Source organism: Apodemus sylvaticus, chromosome 5 (genome assembly GCF_947179515.1).
Source record: "Apodemus sylvaticus chromosome 5, mApoSyl1.1, whole genome shotgun sequence".
In the NCBI taxonomy this organism is placed as follows: domain Eukaryota; kingdom Metazoa; phylum Chordata; class Mammalia; order Rodentia; family Muridae; genus Apodemus; species Apodemus sylvaticus.
This window is the reverse complement of record NC_067476.1, coordinates 11,142,632-11,165,460: the sequence shown is the minus strand read 5'-3', so window position 1 is coordinate 11,165,460 and position 22,829 is coordinate 11,142,632. Positions and strand designations below refer to the sequence as shown.

At 51.4% G+C, this 22,829-nt stretch overlaps 2 protein-coding genes across 9 annotated transcripts in view; one reads left to right on the top strand and one right to left on the bottom strand.

Moving 5' to 3' along the window:
• Positions 1-19,357, bottom strand: part of Prrc2b (proline rich coiled-coil 2B) — an 84,782-nt gene extending 65,425 nt beyond the window's left edge. For 4 of the 8 annotated variants that reach the window (XM_052182147.1, XM_052182149.1, XM_052182150.1 and 1 more), the window contains exon 1: positions 19,232-19,356. The gene's annotated coding sequence lies outside the window, so the exon portion shown is untranslated. Of the gene's footprint in view, positions 1-18,472; positions 18,531-19,231 lie in introns of those variants that run through there. The other 4 variants (XM_052182152.1, XM_052182154.1, XM_052182155.1 and 1 more) reach the window with 4 other exon arrangements.
• The window catches only part of LOC127684043 (REST corepressor 2-like), a 33,083-nt gene extending 13,476 nt beyond the window's left edge, over positions 1-19,607 (top strand). The window contains exon 4 of the mRNA XM_052181010.1: positions 19,232-19,607. Coding sequence (XP_052036970.1) covers positions 19,232-19,607 — 376 coding nt within the window. The remainder of the gene's footprint in view (positions 1-19,231) is intronic.
• Positions 19,608-22,829: the final 3,222 nt, after the last annotated feature.

The window sequence follows — 22,829 nt, the reverse complement described above, 5'->3', positions numbered from 1 at the left end:
ACAGATGCCCCGGGGCTGTTTCCCTGCTCTCTACCTGGCTGGCCAGTGCCTACCCTGGAAGCACAGCAGCTCCCATCTCTGAGCCTCTTGTATAGCCAGTGAGGCCTGAGCTTTCCCGAGACAGCTTCTGCCCACCCTGGGGCTCCTACTGTGCTGGACAGACCAGACCTGCTCCTCCATACACTGGAGACCTGTCTCCACACTGGTGTACACCCTCAGAAATTAGGAGAAACGAGTTGTGATTGTACAGGACCTGTGGGCCGGCCTGTCTGAGCCTTCAGAAGACTGTGTACTGTAATTCTCAGAAAACTCTCTTGAGATCAGCAGTCCACTGTGAGCACACTTTAATCACCACCAAACTGCCCCAGTTCCAAGGCTCCCGCATCATCAGGAAACCAGGGACAATGCGCATGGGTGCTTCCCAGCGCTGCATGGTTGTCTTTCCATAGCATCTTCTCTTTTTGCACTCTTGATAGAGCTTTAGAGTCAGTCCCCAAGCATGTGTGTGCTGTCCCCAGCACTCATGTAAAAATCAAAGCATGGTTGTACAAGCCTGCAGTCCCAGCACTAGGAAGCTCACTAACCAGCCAGCCTGTCCAAAATGCCCGTCTCAGGCTGAGCCCCACTCAAGGCACTAAGGTAGAGCGCGACAGAACACGAACGCAACATGCTCCTGGCTTTTCACAGCGAGGCACAGCAGATACCCACACAATTGAATGAATACATCATATAAACAGGTCTCTCTCTCTCTCTCTCTCTCTCTCTCTCTCTCTCTCTCTCTCTCTCTCTCTCTCTCACACACACACACACACACTCACACACACACACACACACACACACACCCCTCCCAGATTCATGGCCTCATCTCTCATCTCCAGCAAGGCCACCTGGACTCTCGGAAACACCTGCCTGCCATGATGTGACTCGCCTGCGGCAAGCTTTTGCTCTCTGGTCTACTATGGTTTAGGTCCGCACTGGAAGAGTCAACGAGGGGTATGTAGCTCAGAGGTAGAAAGCTTGTGTAGAACACACAAGACCCCAAGGATCATTCCTGCACAGCAGCAACAACTTTTTGTTTTGGTTTGGTTTTTGGTTTTTTGGAGTTGGTTTTTTCAAGACAGGGTTTCTCTGTGTAGCCCTGGCTGTCCTGGAACTCACTCTGTAGACCAGGCTGGCCTCGAACTCAGAAATCCGCCTGCCTCTGCCTCCCAGAGTGCTGGGATTACAGGCGTGCGACACCACAGCCCAGCTAACTTTTTAAAAAAAACAAAAAACAAAAACAAAATCATGGGTTTGGAATAATGGATCATGTCTTCAATCCCAGCACTTGACAGATCTCTGAGTTCAAGACCAACAAGTCCAGGCTAGCTAGGACTGCAGAGTGCACATCTATCTCAAAAAATAAGAACATAAGGGCAGTGATGGTGCACGCCTTTAGTCCCGGCACTTAGGAGGCAGAGCAGGCAGATCTCTGTGAGTTCGAGGCCAGCCTGGTCTACAGAGTGAGTTCCAAGACAGCCAGGGCTACAGAGGAAACCAGGGACAATGTCCTGTTTCAAAAATCAAATCACCAAACCTGAACTCACAGGGGCTGAGACTGAATGGTTATCAGGGAACCTACATGGGTCTAACCTAGACCATCTGTACGTTGTGTAGCTTGGTGTTTTTGTGTGGTGCCTAACAGAGAGAACGAGGGCATTTCTGACCCTCTGCCTCCTTTTAGGACCCTTGTCCTCCTATTTGATTGACTGCCCTGTCTACCCCTAATATGAGGGGAGGTGCCTAATCTTTACAACTTGATATGGATGATTAGTTGATAAGCTGGGAGGCAGAGAAGGTGTGGGAGCGGAGGATATATAACTGTGGTCTGGATATAATATATGAAAGGATAAATTAATTTAAAAAAAGAAAAAAAATTTAAAAATAATTTTAAAAAGAGGAAAAATATATTACCCACAAAACTCTCACAGCATTGTACCCAAGTTCTAAATAGATTTGCTATTTGTGTGTATGTGTACATGGGAAATTTTAAGATGAAACTAGAGAGCCAGACAAGCAGAGGGCCGCTCGCGCCACCGCTGCCAACTGCAGCAGTCTCTGAGGCGTCCAGCTGCGACTGTTTACACCCAAGGCCTCTCTGTGGATGACGTCACCTGCAGCAAGCTGGAATTTGGGCAAACAGGAATGAGGTTGTGGGCCTCAGGCAGGAAGCAACTTTCTCCAGCCTGGGAGAAAGCAGTCCTGTGTCTGCCACACAGGCCCTGACGCCTCAGTTCAACCCAACGCGGCGCAGAAAGGCAGACCCAGAAGTGCGTCACCCCAGTAACAACCCGCTCCTCTGGGAATTCCATGCCACAAAGATGAAGTGGAGCCTCAGGCAGGGGACAAACTCCCAGCAGAGGCCTCTCCGCCAAAACAGGGCTCAGAGGAGCCCCGGAGCCGAGGCGGGACAGATGGCTACCTCACGGCCACACCAGGTGACATGCCAAACCCCGAATGGACGCAGAACCTGTGCTACAGAAGGCCTCGACTGCTGCCACACGGGACTCAGAGGGGTGGGCAGGCACTGTGAGGAGGCTGGGACCAGCTGGACAGAGCCGCAGCGCTGCAGAGGCATCGGAGAGACTAGTTCACCAAGTACTCTGGTTGCTGTGTCACACACAGGCGTGCACTCATCTCAAATGGCCATCAGTCCCATCGGCTGGACTCAGAGCAGCCGTCCAGACACCCAGGGTATTCTGCTGAAGGACCACACACTCTCCTGGAACTCTCCCAGATGAACAGGAGAAAGAACCGAAATCCAGGGGCAATCTCGGTGGCGACAGGCTGACAGGCTACAAGATATGAGGGCTGTAGAGGGGCCGTCCTGTTACTCAGAAGGAACACCCTGGGATGCCAGGAAGTGGTAGCTGCCTCTGAATCGAAGTAGCCCAGGAATGCACCTGCCATTCCCAACTGAGTAAACTGGCTAAGAGAGGTCAAAGGGCATGGGGACAGGAAAGGGTACTAAGCAAAAAGGAAGCTAAGCAAGAGAAACCAGGAGGGGCTACCACACCCTGTGTCCTCTCTCCACATCTCAGCCAGGCATAAGTGTGCTCCAGCAGAACACAATAAACTCTCTCTCTCTCTCCCCCACCCTCTCCCCCGCCTCACATTAAATCAAGGAAGAAATTATAAAATTAAAAATTCAAGAAAAATTCCCAGAGTTGAGAAACCAGAGACTAAAGCAGGACACAGAAAGGACGCAGGGAGCCGCCAGGAGAACAGGTAAGAACATACGTGTATTCTCGAGGCTGCCTCCACCCCAGAAGGGCCCTTTAGAATGAAAGGAAGCAAGGACTCCCAACCCGTGACAGTTTCCAGCCAGAGTCACCATGGAGACCAGCCTCTGGGCGTGTCTGAGGGAGCTTCTAGATCAGGGTGGCAGCATCCCCCGAGGGGGAGGGGGTGTCCTGAGCTGAAGAACTGAATAGCAGAATTCACCTCACGCTCTTCTTCATGGCTACAGTCACGTTACCACCACAACTGCCTTGCATCACCCTTGAACTGGGGGCCAAAATAAACGTGTCCTCTTGCTTTACCTGCAGCACGGCGAGGTCACTAATACAGACCTAGACTCTAACGGCAAGCAGGCGATACGAAAATGTATGGAAGAGGAAAAAAGCCTTTCTGACTCATAAGCAAGGACTCAGGTTCCCTCACCCCTCCGAGTACCACCCTGCCACCAAACAAGGCAGCCAACGCCACCAGGCTATTCCTTCCAGCCCACCAATGGCTAACTCAGTACCCTGTTTTCAGTGGTAAGACAGCTGAGACCTAAGAGATAGAACCACTGGACCAGCGAATCCCAATGCTTAACTTAGTGAAACTTAATGGACTTGACTTAGTGAAAAACGGCCTCATAATTTAGGATAGTGGTTGTCTTTCAATGCCTCAGTTTCAGAAGATGACACCGTTAGGAACAGGGAAATAAGGGCTCGAAGAGACAGGCAAAGATGCCCCAAAATGACAGCCACAGGTCACCTGAGAAGGTAGCAGTCTGTAGGGGAAGAGCCCAGCCAAGACCAGGACAGAGGCTCCAGGTGTGAGACTACTGATCTCAAAAGTCACTCACGGGACCTGGCGTGATGGTGCACTCCTTTAATCCCAGCCCTTGGGAGGCAGAGGCAGGTGGATTTCTAAGTTGAAGGCCAGCCTGGTCTACAGAGGGAGTTCCAGGACAGCCAGGGCTACACAGAGAAACCCTGTCTCAAAAAAAACCAAAACACCAAACCAACCAAACAAACAAACAAAAAAGCCACTCAAGGTTGCAAGTCAAAGCCTAGCCTGCCCCTCCCCTCCCCCAACCCCAAGGTGGCAGTGCAGGCGCTGCTGAGACCCTCAAGTAGGGCTGGCCTCACACTCACACTCACAGAACAGCCTGCCTGTCTCCTGAGCGCTGGGACCACAGGCGTGCGCCACGGCTGGCTTTCCTTTCTTATTACCCCCTGGTTGGTAAGGAGCTGAGCGTCACACGCTCCTATCAACATGTGCAGCCTTGTCACAGGGCCAGCCAGCCATGGACCGGAAGCTGCACAACTACAGACCAAAATAAACCTTCGTCCTTATTACGCTAAGTTACCACAGGTATGTATGTGTTCTGTGGCAGGAAGCTCGCCAGCAGAGTCGGATTAGCTGAAGCAGCGTCTGTTTCTAGACATTCTTGTCCTTCAGCCGCTGGCCGTCCCTTCTGTCTGTACGTCACTACCTCCATTACTGTGGCTCTCACGGCGTCCCCATACCTGTGGGGACAACAGCCCTCACCTCTGTTCTTCAGGAATGCCCTTATTATTTTTGACTTTTTCATTTTCAAAAAATTTAAGAAATCGGTTTGTAAGCTGGGCAGTGGTGGCGCACGCCTGTAATCCCAGCACTCTGGGAGGCAGAGGCAGGCAGATTTCTGAGTTCAAGGCCAGCCTGGTCTACAGAGTGAGTTCCAGGACAGCCAGGGCTGTCCTGGAACCAAATCCCCCCCCCCCCAAAAAAAAAAAAGAAATAGGTTTGTATATTTCTCCTCCCCCCCCCCCTTTGGTGTTTTCGAGACAAGGTTCCTCTGTGCAGCCCTAGCTGTCCTCCAACTTGGAAATCCACCTGCCTCTGCCTCCCAAGTGCCGTGATTTAAGGCGTGCCTCACCACTGCCCAGCCGGTTTATATATTTCCAAACAAATGCCAACAAGAAGAGGCTTCTGGGATTGTTCCTGGAATTACACGAATCTGGAGGTCAGTTTAGGCAGAAATTACGCCCTCTCAGGACCACACCGGAGACCCTGTGGGGCCATGGCAGCTCTGGGCACCTCGGGTGCTGTGCTAACCAAGCCACAACTGGATTGGGGCTGGGTATCGCCGCCACACCCCGCCTGTGACTGACAGAACACACAGGCGCGTGCACTGAAGCCGAGACTGTTGATGCCTCGTGATCTAAACGGAAGTAGGCCAGATGCCCATCACCCCTACAGTGGGTAAACACTGCTCACTCTTCAGCAGTGAGAACAAACAGACTCAAGGCAATGTGGACCAAGCCCACGATGTAATGCTGGATGAGAGACAGGTCAAAAGCAGAGAGCTTCTCTGCACAGGTCTAGGACAATCCACACACAAAAGGACGCACCTGACATGGATGTGAACATGCAGCGCAATTTTAAAATAAAAATCATAAACACAAGAGAAAAAGATACATAAATTTCCACAGTTTGGCACACAAAGCCCACGAAAATAGGTGCAAGGAAGCTGCCAGCTCCCGGAGGCAGAAGGCAGATGTACTCAGAAAGGAGTTTGTAGAGCTTTGAAGGGAAAGTCCAAAAACCAGAAAAACAAAATCTCTGTCCACAGAGCTTAAAATAGTGAAAAAGGAAGCCAGTTTTGGTGGTCCATGCCTATGACCCTAGCACTTAGGAGGCTAAGGCAGCAGGATTGCTATTAGTTCCAAGCTACCCTGGGCTACACAGCAAGACATTGTCAAAAAAGGAAAGAAAACAAAGCTCAGTAAGTCCAAAAACTTGATTTGGGGGGCAGGGAGATGCAGGCAGGATGATGTTCAGCCTACACACGTCAGACAGACCCACACCAAGTTCAAGGCCTGCCTGGTTTACATGAGTTTCATGCCACAGAGGGCTACGCAGGACAGACTCCTCCTTTCAACAAACAAACAGCCCCCCAAAAGATTTTAAACTACAGAACTTAAACAACCTGGCACGTTAATCACACCTGTAATCCTAAACTCAGAAGGCGAAGAGGGGTGTTAGGGGGTGACTGGGGTGGCCTGTCTGACTATACCTCTGCCCCCTTTCTCATAAACCACTGAAAGGAGGAGGTATTCTGGAGAGACAACTCAGCAGGCTAGACCAGAACCTGGTTCCCAGCACCCATAGGGGCAGCTCACAGCCACCGGTTAACTCCAGCTCCAGGACATCCAGGGACCGACTGCCCTCAGGGCTCCGTGAGCCCCACCACCACACACACACACACACACACACACACATACACACACACACACACAAGAAAAGCAAAATCCAACTAAGACTAAACAAAATCAAAATCAAAACCATAGCCTGAAGAAGACCTAGAAAATGCCACAAATCAAGCCAGGACATTACACAACAAAGATTAAAATAAAAAAAATACATGTGAACTCAGAGGACATGCTGTGACTTCAGATGGTAAAACCCCACCACAGGATGAACTATGTCACGAAACCAATATTAAAAAGTCAGGAAAAGGAGGCACTGGGGAGATGGCTCAGTGGTTCCCAGCTTGTGGCTCTTGTGGGGGCCCCGGGTTCAGTTTCCAGTATCCACATGGTAGCCCGTATCCCTCTGTGACTCCAGTCCCACAGGACCCAGCACCCTCCTCCGATCCCCACAGACACCAGACTCAGGAAACTGAAAATCATGAACCCAGGTGAATCCAACACAGATCCACTGAGGATATGCTGGACAAGACAACCGTGTCCCAGTGGGAATGACCACCACTGTCCAGAGTGCAGCCAGCTCTGAGTGGTCCTGGGGCCCCCACCAGGGCTGTGCTTTTTATCAGAGGGACCTGTGTTGCTGAGATCGGGCTGTTCCAGCCAGGGAGACATCTCTCTGCGCCACTCCTCTGCTCACTTCTGTAAGAGCCTTGGCCCGCTGACCCTAGACCACCATTTCTCAGAGGACCACAGGCTATTATGAGGGGACTCCAGAGGAAGGATAATCTGTAGAACAAAAGCTGCAGCCAGGGCTAGGGTGTGGCTCAGAGGAGGGTCACTTATCTACCATCCAGGCCACCAGACCTAGGTTTGATCCCAAGAACAAAAACAAATATTTTGTCACTTATTTTTTTCTTCTTGTAAAACAGCAGGATGGTAGCACACACCATAATCCCAGCATTCACGCGGCAGAGGCAGGAGCATCTCTAGTCCCTGCCTAGCCTGGACTACGCAGTGAGTTTCAGACCAAGCAGGGATACACACACATCGAGACCTTGTCTCCAAAAAAAAAAAACCCACAATAATTTTTATTATTTTTCATTTGATATTTTGGTATGTGGCTGTGTGTGGGTGTGTAGATCAGGACAACCTGTAGGAATTGGCTCTCCTATCATCCATTCATCCATCCATCCAATCCTTCCTTCCTTCCATCCATCCATCCATCCATCCATCCATCCATCCCTCCCTCCTTCCACCCACCTACCCGCCCGCCCATCCATCTGCCTGTCTGTCCATCGGTCCATCATGCAGACCCTGGGATCTCACTCAGTCCCAGTGCTGCCTCTAGAGGCCAGCACCTCTACCTGCCGTGCCACCTGCTGAGAGCGTGATCAGCCACCACACTGCATCCACTTAGACCAGTATGTGTTTACCACATTTCCTAGCTAGTGTTCAGAGAACTGGAAAGCAGGCAGGAGGCCAGTGTGGAGGCCGGTGGAAGCCCACTGTGCTTGCGATGGTGCAAAGCACAGTCCACTCAAGGCAAAGCAAACTCCACTTTCTTTCTGCACCCTGGACTGCTGAAGGAAGTGGAAGCTAGTAATGATGGCTGCCAGAGAAGCCCCACGGGGCCAGAAGTGGAGACACAGACCTGCAATCTCAGTCCTAGGGAGGCAGAACCAAGGAGGACTGCTTTGAGTTTGAATCCCGCCAAGGTTTCACAATGAGACTTAAACATTTTTAAATCCCCTTTCCCAACAGGCCATTTTAAGCTTCCCTGACTTGAGGCTTCACCCATAAAGAACTGTGGAGGTTGCTGTCCTCACAGCCAAGATGGCAACCCCCTCCCTCCCCTACTTTAGAGCCACATACCTCTCCAGAGGACTGTTTACAAAGAGGAAGCAGCCCCCACAAGGCCTGCCTGCCTTCTCTGAGGAAAATAAAGGTTGAATTCTAAAGATAAAGTGCTGAGTTGGTCTCAGGAAGGTTCTACTACAGGAAAACCACTAATTCTTCCCCATGTCTTAGAAAAAAGGCAGGGCAGTGATGGCCACTGGGCCCCCATCAGACAAGACCAGGTCAGAAGGAACAAGGAAGGAGAAAACTAAAGGAAGAGCCAGGTATAGCCCAAGGACACTTGCAGGTCAGAAACCTATGATCCTGCAAATACCACATGAACTTATTCAAAGAAGTATCACAGCCAAGGGATGGAGACACCTTAACAGTTAAGGGCACTGGCTGATCTTGCAGAGGACCTAGGTTCGATTCCCAGCACCCACAAGGCAGCTAACAGCTTTCTGTAAAACCATCCCCAGGAGAATCCAACACTCCCCTTCTGGCCTCCTTGGGGACTGCATGCATGTGGTACACACATGCAGGCAAAAGAGTCATACACATAAAACAAAAATAAATATGAAAAAAAGAACCACAGCACACACCTCTAATCCCAACGTTGGGGAGGCAGAGGCAAGTTTCTGAGTTTGAGGGCAGCCTGATCTATAGAGAGTTCCAGGACAGACAGGGCCACATAGAGAAACCCTATCTTGAAAAACCAAAAATTTAAAAAAAAAAAAAAAATCACAGCATTCACCCACAGACATGTACCACACAAACAGAACGCTCAGCACACCTGTCTACCTATAAAATCTTATCCTAACCAGAGACATCTCAGCAGCTTGGTCCACCCAGTCCCAGCTCCCTGGGGCCTCGAATGTCAGCATCAAATGGTGAGCCCTGACATCTCAGGAGAGCAGAACTCATCTGCTAATTAAATCGACTCTTTGTTCCCAGTGAACTTGGCCAGCCCAGCACCATGATTCATCCAGGATGTGCGAGGCCGCGCAGAGGGCTCTTCCCAAAGGAGGCGTCCCACCGGGCCTTCTACATGAAGGCAGCATGCCGGGTGTCAGAGGCGCGGAGCCCTTGTAGCAAGAGCAGCCTTGCTGGGGGCTGTTCTCAGGACAAGCGTCCTCTGGGTGGGGGGAAGAGAGGCCAGCGGGGGAGGGGTGGGAGCCATGGCTTTCATCTTCTTCTGCCCGCATTATGCAAGGCTTTAGATTTTTGCAGCAGGTTTGGATGTTCACAGATGCCATGATTTGGGGGTGTCTCAGTGAGGTAAATAAATGCAGAACCCGTACCATATACCATTGCTGACAGACCAGGTCCGCCACCCTGCTCCAGTGTGTCCAGCCACTGCGTCAATATGCATGGCAGTGCGATATGACAGTCGGTGACATGAGAGGCTGCATCCACACTGAGCAGCTAAAGAAACTGCACCTCAGGGGCTGGAGAGATGGCTCAGCGGTTAAGAGCACTGACTGCTCTTCCAGAGGTCCTGAGTTCAATTCCCAGCAACCACATGGTGGCTCACAACCATCTGTAATGAGATCCAATGCCCTCTTCTGGTGTGTCTGAAGAGAGCAATGATGTACTAGAAAGAAAGAAAGAAAGAAAGAAAGAAAGAAAGAAAGAAAGAAAGAAAGAAAGAAAGAAAGAAAGAAAGAAAGAAAGAAGAGAGAGAGAGAGAGAGAGAGAGAGAGAGAGAGAGAGAACGAACTGAGTCTCTAATAACTAAGAGATCAACTGGACAGTGGTGTCGCACGCCTTTAATCCCAGTACTTGGGAGGCAGAGGCAGGCAGATTTCTGAGTTTGAGGCCAGCCTGGTCTACAGAGTGAGTTCCAGGACAGTCAGGGCTACACAGAGAAACCCTGTCTCGAAAAACCAAACAAATGTGTTCAGTCCTACAGCAGGTAGTTGAGGGGACTTCTCTTCGCTGGAAACCAAGTGAGAACTGTGGTCAGCTGACTGCAGAGCCCCCCCACCTGCCTTCACTCCCTCCCCCAGAGAAAAGGCTCCACGAAGGGCAGCAGCAGCAAGCAGACATGTCACTGGGTGGAAAAGATGGGCTGGAGTTCTTGGAGATGGGAAGGCCAGGGCTGGCCGGGAGGGCAGAGCTGCCAGAGGAGAAGGCAGGGCTTGGCTCTGGGTCTGCAGCCGAGGTTAGTGCAATTAGAAGCCTCAGCGTCTAGTAAACAAAAGAGTCCCAGGCGTACAGCCTGCCTGCTCCAAACCCCTAGGCCCTCCTTGAGAGCTGAGTTCAGGGCCATTAATAGCTCTCCTGTTTATTGCGAGCCTGCCTGCCTCGTGCCAGGTACCTTACAAAGGTTTACATGCACGGCCTTTTGGATCTCCTCCACTCTATGAAGGTCTAGTGCACTACAGCGTTCTGCAAGCAGTCAGAGCAGTAAAAAGACAAAAGAACTGCCCCAGGTGACCAGCTCAGTGTTAACCTATGGACTTGAAGGCAGTGGACCCCACAGCAGGTCACCCCAGAGGGCAGCAGGTGGGGTGGCGGCCACACCTCTCCTGCAGTAAACTCCTAGGTTTGAGTTCACAGAAACACACAGGGATGACAGCACTTAAGTACAAACGGCCTCCTCCGGGCACGCAGCAGCCTAGAGTCCACCCCTTCCCAGACGCCTGACAACCACAGGCCACGCCTCTCCTGCTGATCTTAGTTATTTACTCTGCGGTGTAGGTGTAGTAAGGCCAAGCCAAGAGCACCCTCAGCGTGCTAGTGAGCTAAAGGCCTACCTACATGACACGAGACCCTGACTCAAAAAAAGAAGGTATTTTTAAAAAAACGGGCCAGCGAGATGGCTCAGCGAGGAAAGGCACTTGCTGCCGAACCTGACAATTCAAGCTCAATCCCCGGAGGAGGGAACCGACCTCTAACCTCCACATGCACAGCGGCATGCTCGCCTACTCACACAATACACAAATGTGCAATCATCTTGGTAAAAATTAAAAAGGAGTTGGGGGGAATCTACGCAGCAGCCATTGTAGGAGATGGAAGGAGGCTCAGCATCGAAGCATTCTTCCACTGGCGACTGCACACCACCAAAGGGCCACAGAACTCTCCAAAGGGGGCAGCCTCTGAACCAGGCCGGGAAGGAAGGGCCAGAGTTAACACCAAGGATTAGCTCAGTAGTCCATAACAAAATCCAACTGACCCTGTGTCCCACCCACCCTCGACGGGGCCTTACCTGACAGACCAGAGCAGCCTCTGCCACGGCCCTGCACTACAGACTCACATCAGCAAATCAGCTGACACACAGACCAGCAGGTCACAACCTCCAAGCGCCGTGCACAGAGAGCGCCCCCTCACACCTCCCGTCAAACACAAACAAATGCCTGCATAAGGGGCAAGCAAAGATTCTTAACCAAACCCTGCTCAACAACAGAGTCTGCAAAGATCCTTACCGACTTCTTACTGCACGCCACACTTCTGAAGAGAAAGCTGTCCTCTGACCTCCATACGTACCATGGCACACTCCCACGTGTATGCTTGCTTGCACGCACACACACACACACACGTGAACACACATACACACACACACACAACTTCTGAGACAGGATCTCACTACGTAGCCATGGCTGGCCTGGAACTCAAGAGATCCCCCTGCCTCTCCAGTGCTGGTGTCAAAGGTGTGAGCTATCAAGCTTGATTATGTAACATAGGTTAGCCTTGAATAGCAATCCTCCTGCCTCCACTTCCCAAGCACCAAGATTACACTGGGCTGGCCCTGCTTTTCTTCATTATACGTTTTACAATTTTTAAGTAAAGCTTTTTAAAACAACTTTTACTTTTGCCTGCTGAGTGCTGAGATTAAAGGCTCATGTCACCACGCCTGTTAATACGTTTATTAAGCTGGGCATGGTGGCTCATGCCTTTACTCCCTGCACTCAGGAGGTGGAGGGGGGCGGACCTCTGTGAGCTGAGGGTAACCTGTATGAAAAGCCAGTCCCAGGCCAGCCAGCGAAACCTTTCAAAATAAATAAATAAGTCTACTGGGAATAGCAGGGCCGTGGGACTGAGCTATTTTTAGATGACTGAGCTATTTTATTTTGTTTTCTATACATTTGCACATTTTTTAAAACTAATACGCATTATGTCTAAAATATTAAGAATAAGTCATATCTGTTTCTATTAAGTAAGGAGAACCCCTCAGTATGTTTGAAAATGCACCCTATGATCCGGACAGGTGACCCCATTGTTGATCTAAACTTAAACTGTTCCCCAGCCCCTCAGTGGCACCCCGCTCCCGCACCCCTTCCCCACCCCCATACCCCTCCCCCACCCCCAGTCTGTTTTCTGAAACAGCCCTTCCCTAAGCCCTTTAAGCCTACATTTACTGGTATACTGAGTCTGGTAGGATAAACACGGCCAAGTGTAAACAGTGCTTCCGCCAGGAGGTGGAGATGGGGGGTGGGGGTGGGGGTGGGGGCACGTCTGTACTCCTCTTTGTGCACCCCCTTTCCCTTCTGTGTAAATTGGTATTGTATATACATACGTACTTTTTAAATTAATTTGCCAAGAAAACAAACACCAGAAAATGTCGTACTGTGTCTCAAAACAACCCCCTGCTCTCCCTAATGACTCTAAACACTAAGCGCCTTCAGTCCCACAGACAGGTCGCCCAGGCAGGAGGGACCTAGCCCCTCCCAGTCAGGCCTGTATTTTCTGTCCTTGTGGGAACAGAGCTGTTCTTTAAACTCTGAACTGTCTGTAAACACCACCTGCCCAAAAAGGCACAAAGGGACCTGGGTAAGGGTGTTGGCCACAGCCCCTTCTTCCATCCCTTCATTGGTACAAAAGCACGGCCCAAGGCATGCTGGGAGGCTGGGCACTTACAGAATACCCATATTCAAAAGGGCCTCAGTACCCTGAAAAGCATGGGCGCTCTCCAAGGATCTGCAGTTTCTGATTTCAATGTAGAACCCGTTTTCATCACCCAGGCCTCGGCGTCCTGCTTCCAAGAGGGCACTTATTTCAACTCGGCCACAAACTCCAGAGCACCACTCCCAGCTTCCCAGGCTGACTGAAGCCAACGCTGGTGGCCTCTTGTGAGACCCTCTTACACAACTCTAGAGTGGGTTTATTCCTCTTACAGGGGACCCTGGGAGCACACTGACACAGGAACAGCTCACACTGGTGTAAACAAGTCCCACAGATTAAAAACAGCTGTGCTTACTAGCTGTCATCTACAGATGGATGGGTGGATGAGTGGGTGGGTGGATGGACGGGCAGACAGACGGATGGATGAAGAAAATGTAGCAAATATGTGTATGCAAAACAGTGTGTGAACATTGATGGGATGTGGGACAGGACTGCCATTTCTTGTGTGTGGAGGTCAGAGGACAACTACTGAGGCTCAGTTCTCTCCTGCTTAATTTGGATTCCAAGGAAGGAACCTCAGGCCATCAGGCCATCCGGCTGGCATGGTCACATGGCTTGCACCTTTACCTGCTGAGCCATCAGCCAGCCCTGTTTGTTTTTTAAGATAAGGTCTGGCTCTGCAGCTCAGACTATCCACAAATTCCTGCCTCAGCCTCAGGAAGCTCTGGAACTTACCACAACACGGACCTAGCCTTGGGGGCATGCTAGTAAGGGCTCGAGGAATGGTGGGTGGGTGGGTGGTCCCACTTACAAGGTTCCCAGAGGGGTCAGGTGGCTGCTTTACAAGCCCGAGACCCAGGATTCAAATGCCCAGCACCCCATAAAGGTCAGGTGGGCATCCTGCAATCCAGTGCACACAGGAGGCAGCAGGCAGTGAGTTCTGGGTTCAAGTGAGACCAGGCCTCATTTGAGGGGGAAGGGTGATCCAGGAAGACATGAAATTTAACCTCAACGCCCCACAAGCATGCATGTGCACGTGCGCAGGTACATGTACACGGCACACATGCACACACAAATTAAAGTAAAAGGTCTTTCTAAAACTTTATTTACAAACTGGAAACAAGTGACAAGGAAAAGCAGACCGGGAGGACAGCACAGACTGGGGTCTCGGTTGGAGGCAGGATCACCAAGGAAGGGCCAGCCTGGGTCACAGGGCCAAACCAGTGTGGCCCACTAGTCACCAGCACACAAGAGGCAGAAGCAGGCCTCTCTACGCCCCTCCCCCCTGTGAGTTTGAGGCCAGTCTGGCCTACAAGGTGTATTGCAGGCCCCATGGAAGGCTACAGAGATTCTGTCTCAGAAAGAAAGAGGCCACCCACCCTCTGGCTGGGGTGGTGGCTCATGCCTTTGATCTGCACACATCAAAAAAAGAAGTGATTACAGATTGGGGCGTTCCCCCAAAGTCTCTCTTGGGAGGGGCTTCCTGCAGGGTACCCACTACCTCCAGAAGGACTGAGGGGTTTGAGGCAAGCGACTTGTCTACACTCACTCTAGCATGTGATGACGACCTTGAACCAGGGACTGGAGAGATGGAGAAGCATGAAGATCAGTTATTTTCTGGGCTCCTAGCAGACACATCAGGCTAATAATCACCTGTAATTCCAGCTCCAACGCGCCCAACACCCTTCTGTCACCCATATGTGCACATGCACACAGATAAACATTAAAGTAATAAAAATAAATCTTAAAAAATAAAAAGACCCTGATCCAGACAGAACCACCCAGAAACAGGAACCATTTCACGCTCATCATGAAAGAAGAAGGTAACAGACCGGACTGAAAACTTCAGAAGCACTCAATGTAGTGGCGAGCATCTTCTTGGGAAGGAGAAGAGGACAAATCTCTGAGTTTGCAGCCTGAGCTGGTCTACAGAACATGTTCCAGGACAGCTAGGGCTACACAGAGAAACCCTGTCTCAAAAGACGAAATTTCAAAAGAAAAACAGAACAGACCTCACAGTCTTCAACCTTAGGGATCCCACGGTGGGAAAGAAGATAGCCGGAGTAAAAATCAGGACAGAGCCAGGAGTGGTGGCGCACGCCTGTAATCCCAGCACTTGGGAGGCAGAGGCTGGCGGATTTCTGAGTTCGAGGCCAGCCTGGTCTACAGAGTGAGTTCCAGGACAGCCAGGGCTATACAGAGAAACCCTGTCTCAAAATAAACCAAATCCAAAAAACAAAAAACAAACAAACAAAAAGGACAGAAATGTCCTCAGAGGAGAAAAGACAGGTAACAACAACAACAACCTGATTGCCTAGTAAATTGCAAGATTAAATAAATCAGCAGACACATGAAACACAACATTCACCGGAGACACCAAGTTGTCAGCCATGCGCAGTGCACGCATATAGAATGTTCGGTTGTAGAGACGCCAGGGCGCTCACGGCTGTTCTCTCCAGTCTGGTGGGTGGGGAAGGTGAGTTGTATCTGTGTTTTCTTGGTAATCCTTGTCAGTGTTTTCTAGTGTTTTTTTCTTCAAGGATTACTAAGGGTTTGGAAACATTATTTTAAAGGTCCTTGCACAATGGCAGGGCTTCTCCCAGAGGAAGAAGGCCAATGGTCAGAGAGGAAGGACAAAGGCTGGCTAGGAAGGGGTCACAAAGACACACACGCCCAGACAGTAGTCCCTGGAGGTGGATGTCACCCGCATGGCCACCCACTTCTGCCACGAGATGCTCCACACACCAGCATCTACAGAATCCATGAAGTTCTGGAAAGACTGTAACAGAAGGCGAAAAAGCACAGCAGAAAACAAAGCTCCCACAAGTCCCGGAGGCAAACACCCTTGTGGAGCACAGATCCCCACAGGCCCGCCTGGGTAAACAGCAGTGTCACCGGTGCTGAGGCCCTGGTGGCCGGCTCCCAGGTGAGGATGCAAAGGCCCCTGTGCAATCTGAAGGCTCGGCGTAAACAACCAACATCCCGGCTCGGGGAGGCTGACCGAGGCTAACCACCTATCTCTCCCCGCAGCTCCCAGCACCACCAGCCCTGCGTGGCCCCATCCCAACCTTCCCAAGTCTATCCAAACCCAAATAATGATAATAATAGAGGCCAAAGGCTCAGGAGTAAGGGTGACTGTGGCCAAGCCTGACAAGCTGAGTTTGACCCCGAGGAACCAGAGGATAGAAATGTAGAGTCAACAAGTCCCACAGGCTGCCCTGGGACCACCATTGGAGTACCAAGGGACACAAGCAGAGACACACCCGGTAAATCCAATCGACTATAATTCGGAAAAAAGTCTTAAACTTACTTCGCCCTGCCTTTGTATACATACATACTCGTTTCAAAAGCAAACAAAACAACCGACGTCTGTCTGCAGTGTTCTTTTCTTTTTTCCTTTTTAAGAGAAAAAAAAAAAAAACCCGTACAGTCTTCAGACCTGTTACGGACAGGTCCTATTAATACCTGCTGGCCTGTAACTCGATCTGAACATTTGACAGTGGAGAAGCCTCATTATGGAATTTAGAAATGCAAGCTCTGGTCCTCCCAGCCTATTCTGGTTTGAAATAGAAACTAACCCCGAAATGATCAATCTTAAACGCTAGAACAATGGGAGATGGAACCAACCCACAGCCATTAGCCGCGAGCTGGTACTCCATGTAAGGCAAAGGGGGAAGAAAACGCTTTTAAAAAACAATAAAACAATCTGAGAAAAAGAAACGGGAAGGGGGTAGGTGGGAGAGAGTCGAAATTCAAACAGGATGGAGGTTGGCTGAGCAGAGCCCAAGGCTCAGGGACCAGTTCTGACCGGCCAGTCCAGAAACTCCACTCTCCCAAGGCTTTTGACTCTCAGTGCCCGGGATTTCCCTTCCCTCACCCTCGCCAGGCCAGGAAGAGTGGGAAGGGTGTGAACAGGCCTCACACAAGCAGCACCAATGCCGCAACTCCCCAGGAATTAAAATCCTGGGGCCAGGGACAGTAGACTTCAACCTTCCCTAATCCACCAGCCATAGGCAGGCCAGGAGCAGACTGGTGAGGAAGACCAGACAGTAAGGAGCGCCAGATGGCAGGCTTATAAAAAGGCCTGGGGGGGACATGGACGTGCCTTAAAACTCAGCAAATGATTAAGGCAAATGAAGCCACACACACACACACACACACCTTCCTCCCAGACTGCAAGTCACTGTCTATCCAACTGGAGACCAGCAGGTAAACCAGGGCTGTCCAAGAGGAAAGCTAGGCCTCAGTCATCACTCAGACTGAGACCAATATCTGTCTCCCCATTAATTCTCTGAAGCCCTTTCATGGTCTCCCCTTAGCGGCAGCATCTAGCTGAGCTCCCTGGACCTTTAAGTCAGCCCAGAAACAATCTGCTGGTCACAGCATTTGCAGGGGGGGTGTCCCCAATTCCACAAGGGACAACAGGAGGAAAGGTCAGGAATTAGAAGGAACCTGCAAAACCAAGGAACCTTCGAGAATGTACACATCTACCACCTTCCCAGGACAGAAACGCTCTGCTGTGAACCTTACCTGAGGCTCCCACTGAGATACACCAGAGATCTTATTATTCCCATTTTATAGATGCAAGGGCTGGGGCTCAGAGACTTGGGTAAAGCCACTCAAGAGGACCTGAACAGGGCTCCAAGAGGCACACTTGCCTGAACAAGCTGAAGGCTCCCCCAAGATAATTTTGCCCATCCCCAAGAGGGCAGTTCCCTTCCAGAGTCAAGACTCCCGAGCTCCTGTCTCTTCTCTTATCCATCCTGTACAGTTCCAGCCCACCGAAAGCCAGCTACCCTCTAGACAACCTCGTGCTCTACAAGGGCTACAAACTCCTTACTACGCTGACTCCCAACAGAGGCCCAGCACTGACCAAAGTACCTAAAAATGTGGGTATTTTGTTGGGTTTTCACTATGTAGCCCAGGCTGGCCTGGAGCTTCCAGAAGTCCTACCTCACCCAATGTTTTGAATCCCTTCCCCAATGCTCCCACTTCAAACCAGCACCTGTGGCATGCCCCAGCATGGATGACACAAGTGGCCAGCCTTCTGTCCTGGGTTGACAGCACAGAGTAACTACAGAGCACCGACGGCATGCCAAGTCATGCCTCTCCGCCAGAGAAGGCCGAGGAGTCCCTCGGTTTGGAGGTGGTGACTGCAAGCATCCCACTCCACAGCCTGTCCCCCTCAGGTCCCAGCTTGCACCACGACGGTGCAGACATTACATACAATGCAAGCCCCTGCAGTTGTACTGCCGAGAAAGGACGCTGAGGTTTCAGACAGTCGAACTGAAAACCCAAGTGAGACACACAAAGCAAACAGACAACACACCGAAATACACGCTAACCTTTCCAGGAAAGAAAATCCGTGTGTGAAATTTAACTATCCTGCAAAAAGACAGCTTTTATAAAGGTTTCTCCCAGGCAGCCATTTAGCAAATGACACACTCCGGAGAGCATCGGCGCCCCCCTTCTCCCACTTCCTTCAAGCTCACCACTGCCTGGGGGGGGAGGGGGGTGACACCTATTCTTGCCTAACAGTGTGTTTCATCTCCCCCCACGATATTTACAAAGAAGAAAGGAAGGCAGCAGTGTCCACTTTTGTGCAGGCAGAGCCTCTCCAGAGAGGCCCACCATCTCAATAGGTCTGCATTTCTCTCTTAAAAGGTAGACGAAGGAAAAACAAAAAAAACAAAAAACAAAAACCAATCTGGCAGGCCCCGAGCAGCGACATCCTGTTTATTATTAAACGTTTTTAGCAGCGGCTCCGGGTGCCGAGAAAACACCACCCCGCTTCCCGCAGCCGAACCCACCCGAGCCGGGGCGGCGCTCGGCCTGCGGTTCCGCACGGCCTCGGGGTCCCGCGTCCCTCGCCCCGGCCGCCGAGGCCGCCGTCCCCGGGCGCAGGAGAGCCTTCGGGCTCGATCCCGACCGCGAGCCTTGCCCAACCCCGCCCGGCCCGCCGTCCTCCCTCCCGCCCTGGCCGTGAAGACACAACAATGGCGAGCTGGGGAGCGCCGAGCAGGCCGCCCAGGCCGCAGCCCCGCGCCCGCCGCAGCGCACCGCCGTGGAGACAAAGCACAACCCCGGCCCCGGCCCCGGCCCACCTGGTCTGCGTCCGCGCGCGACGGGCCCGGGCGATGGCGGTCGGGCGGCGGCCGGGCGCGGGGGCGGCGGATGGCGGCGGATTGCGCGGCGGCGGCGCGGGGCTCGGCGCTCTGCGCTCCTGCCTCCTCCTCCTCCTCCTCCTCCTCCCGCTCCTCGGCGCTCGCTGGAGCCTCGGCGCTGTGGCTCGCCGCCGCCTCCCGCCCGCGCTCGGCTCCCCGCCCCCCACCGCCGCCGCCTCCGCCTCCGCGCCGCCCCCGCCCGCCGCCCGCACGGTGGCCCGCGCAGCGCCCCCTGCTGCGCCGCCCCAGTCCCGGGAGGGAGGAGGGAGGGGGAGAGAAGGAGGGGGAGCGCAGGGAGCGAGCTGGGCCGCGGTGAGAGGGGCTGCGGAAGGGAGGGACCTAGATGGAGAGGACGCTCGGCAGGAGAGGGGACGCGGTGGAGAGGGACCTTGATGGACAAGTGGCTTCCGTGGAGAGGAGGCCTAGGTGGAGAAGGCCTAAATAGAAAGACCTTGATGGAAAAGGGGCCTGAGAGGGACCTTGATGGAGAAGGGGCCTGGGTGGAGAGGGACCTGGGGAAGGAGGAAGCCCTGGTGCAAAGGGGCTACAATGGAGAGGACAGGACGGCTCAAACAGAGAAAACGTAAAGGAACTGGAGGGAGACTCCCAGTGGCAAGATACATGGGTGGAGATGGGGGGTCCCAGTTCAGAGGGATCTTCATGGAGAGAGGCTCCTCCTGGTGAAGAGGGACCCCAATGGAGTGTGGATCTGGCTGAAGACCACCCCCACCGTGGAGAGGGCCTTCTCGATGGGTGGGGGAGGGGCTCGGAAGAAGCCAAGATAGACTGGGAGGGGACCCCAGGGGTGAGAATGCAAAGGGGTGGGAGGAATGGGGAGGACTCAGCACCCTAGAAGGCAGGGGATTCAGACCTAAAAGTGAGGGAGGGCTCAGAAGAGGGACTGAACCTGGATCCTGCCCCCCACCACCCCTAGAGCTGCAGAGCTTCTGGCCAGACCTCCGGACAGCCGGACAGCCCCGACCTGATAGAGTATCTTGTCTGATGAATCAAGGGGGAAACACGCAGAAATGGCACATTGCTCAATTCCATAGCAAGGCTTCCCTTCCATAACAAGTGCACAGTATAGAACTTCCCCCCTGTTGTTTAAGATGATGTAAATTACCCCACTTGGGTGTGTATTCGTGTGGATGCAAAACAAAAGGTCTGGGAGAGCAAATGGCTCCCTGGGAGGTTACCTGTGCACTGCTAGGTACCTTCTGAGAGTTCTCCTTACTTATTCCAGATACCCCGACAATTTAAAATAAAATTCAAGAAACAAGAACATTAATTTAAAAAAAAAAACAAAAACAAAAACAAAAAACAGGGCTACACAGAGAGACCCTGTCTCGGAAAAAAAAAAAAGTTGGTGATGTAACTATTAGTTGTGCAATAGTTGGCGTAGAACTTGCCGTTTCTATAAAGGAGGCTCTAGGTTTTGTTACTCAAAAGTGTAGGGCCGGGCCGGGCCGTGGTGGCGCACGCCTGTAACCCCAGCACTCTGGGAGGCAGAGGCAGGCAGATTTCTGAGTTCGAGGCCAGCCTGGTCTACAGAGTGAGTTCCAGGACAGCCAGGGCTATACAGAGAAACCCTGTCTCAAAAAAATCAAAAAAAAAAAAAAAAAAAAAAAAAAAGAAAGAAAAGAAAAGTGTACGACCACAAGCATCTTAGACATTTTTCTGAAGAAACTAAATCCCAGCTGCTACTGTGCCCTGTGTTAGTGGGCTGGGCTTGTCTGATTTAATGCCAATCCTGAAGCATTTATTGTTCCAATTAACAGGTAAGAAAACAGAGGGGGGGGGGGTTGGGGATTTAGCTCAGTGGTAGAGCGCTTGCCTAGCAAGCGCAAGGCCCTGGGTTCGGTCCTCAGCTCTGTTAAAAAAAAAAAAAAAAAAGAAAAAAAAAAAAGAAAACAGGGACTGAAAGGATTCATACCCTTTTCCAAGGCCACTCAACTAGGCCCAGGAAAAAAATCAAAAACCATTTCTATGGAAGTTGGGATGTCAGGCCCAGTGCCTGGGGCACGGGGTTTGGGTAGTTTTATAACTTTCTTATGCTTACCTGGTGTTACTGCTTTCTATCCATGACCACTTCTGTGTCTCTCCTCTAGAAGATAAACCTGCCAGCCAGATAGTAGTGTGGCATGTAATCCCAACACTGGAGAAACTGAAGCAGGAGGATTGCTGTTAATTTGAGACCAGACTCAGCTACACAGGGAGCCTTAGAACAGCTAGAGCTATGTAGCAAGACCCTGTTTCAAAGATGAATAAATGAAACAGGATGTGGTAGTGTAGACAGGCATGGAATCCCAGAACCTAGGCGAGAGAGGCAAGAATCAGAAGTCATCCTGAGCTGCAGAGGGAGCTAGAGGCCAGTCTGGGCTACAGGACACCATGGAACTTCTGATCCCCCTGCCTCCAACTCCCAAATGCAGGATTACACTCCATGCTGAGGAGCAAAACCTGGGGCTTTGTATGTGCTGGGCCATCTGAGCTACAGACCCTGCGCCCAGACCTGAATTCTCTCACTTAACCCTCACCAAGCACAAAAGATAGACATTGGTGCTTTTCCTCTGGGCAGGGAAGGAAGGCAGACAGACGTGTAGCGGGTACAATAAAGCCATCCCCACCATCAGTGACACCCAGTTCTAACTCATGAGTATGTAATCTGATATGGCCAAAGGGGACATTTCAGATATGATTCAGTTAAGGGTCCTGGATTATTTGGGTGCCCCTGATATGAATAATCACAGTCTCTTTGTAAGAGCCAACTAAGAGGGGGGTCAAAGAGATGGCTCAGAGTAAGGGGACTTGCTGGTCTTCTGGAGGACCCAAGCTTGGTTCTCAACACCCAGATCAGATCGGGCATTCACAACCGCCTGTAACTCCTGCTCCAGGAGATCTGATGCACTCTTCCGGCCTCCTTGGTCTGCTGCACACACACACACACACACATGCAAATAAAAAAATTTTAAAGGACGAAAGAGAGAGAGATGGCTGACGAACCAAAAGTCATTGTAAAGACAAATTTGGGGTTTTGGTTTCATTAAAAAATTGCCCCTGTAATCCCAGCACTTGGGAGGCAGAGGCAGGCAGATTTCTGAGTTCGAGGCCAGCCTGGAACTCCCAGAGTGAGTTCCAGGACAGTCAGGGCTACACAGAGAAACCCTGTCTCGAAAAACAAAAAAAAAAAAAAAAAAAAAAATACCAACTGTCCACAGCAGCTGACTATGATTTGCCTTGTGCTGTGGCAGGGATATGATTTTGCCAGCTGCAGATAGTTTCTGGGAATTTGTGATGTTTGGATTTCTGGGGACTTTTCAGAGGGTATATAAATGCTAGGGCCCCCAAAGGCTGAGTGGGTTGTTGGTTGGATATTGGTTGCTGTTGGTCACAGTTTGTTAGGCAGTCGTGTACCAAGAAAAAACATGAAGAAGGGGCTGTTGAGATGGCTCAGCAGTTAAGAGCACTGACTGCTCTTCCAAAGGTCCTGAGTTCAAATCCCAGCAACCACATGGTGGCTCACAACCATCTGTAATGA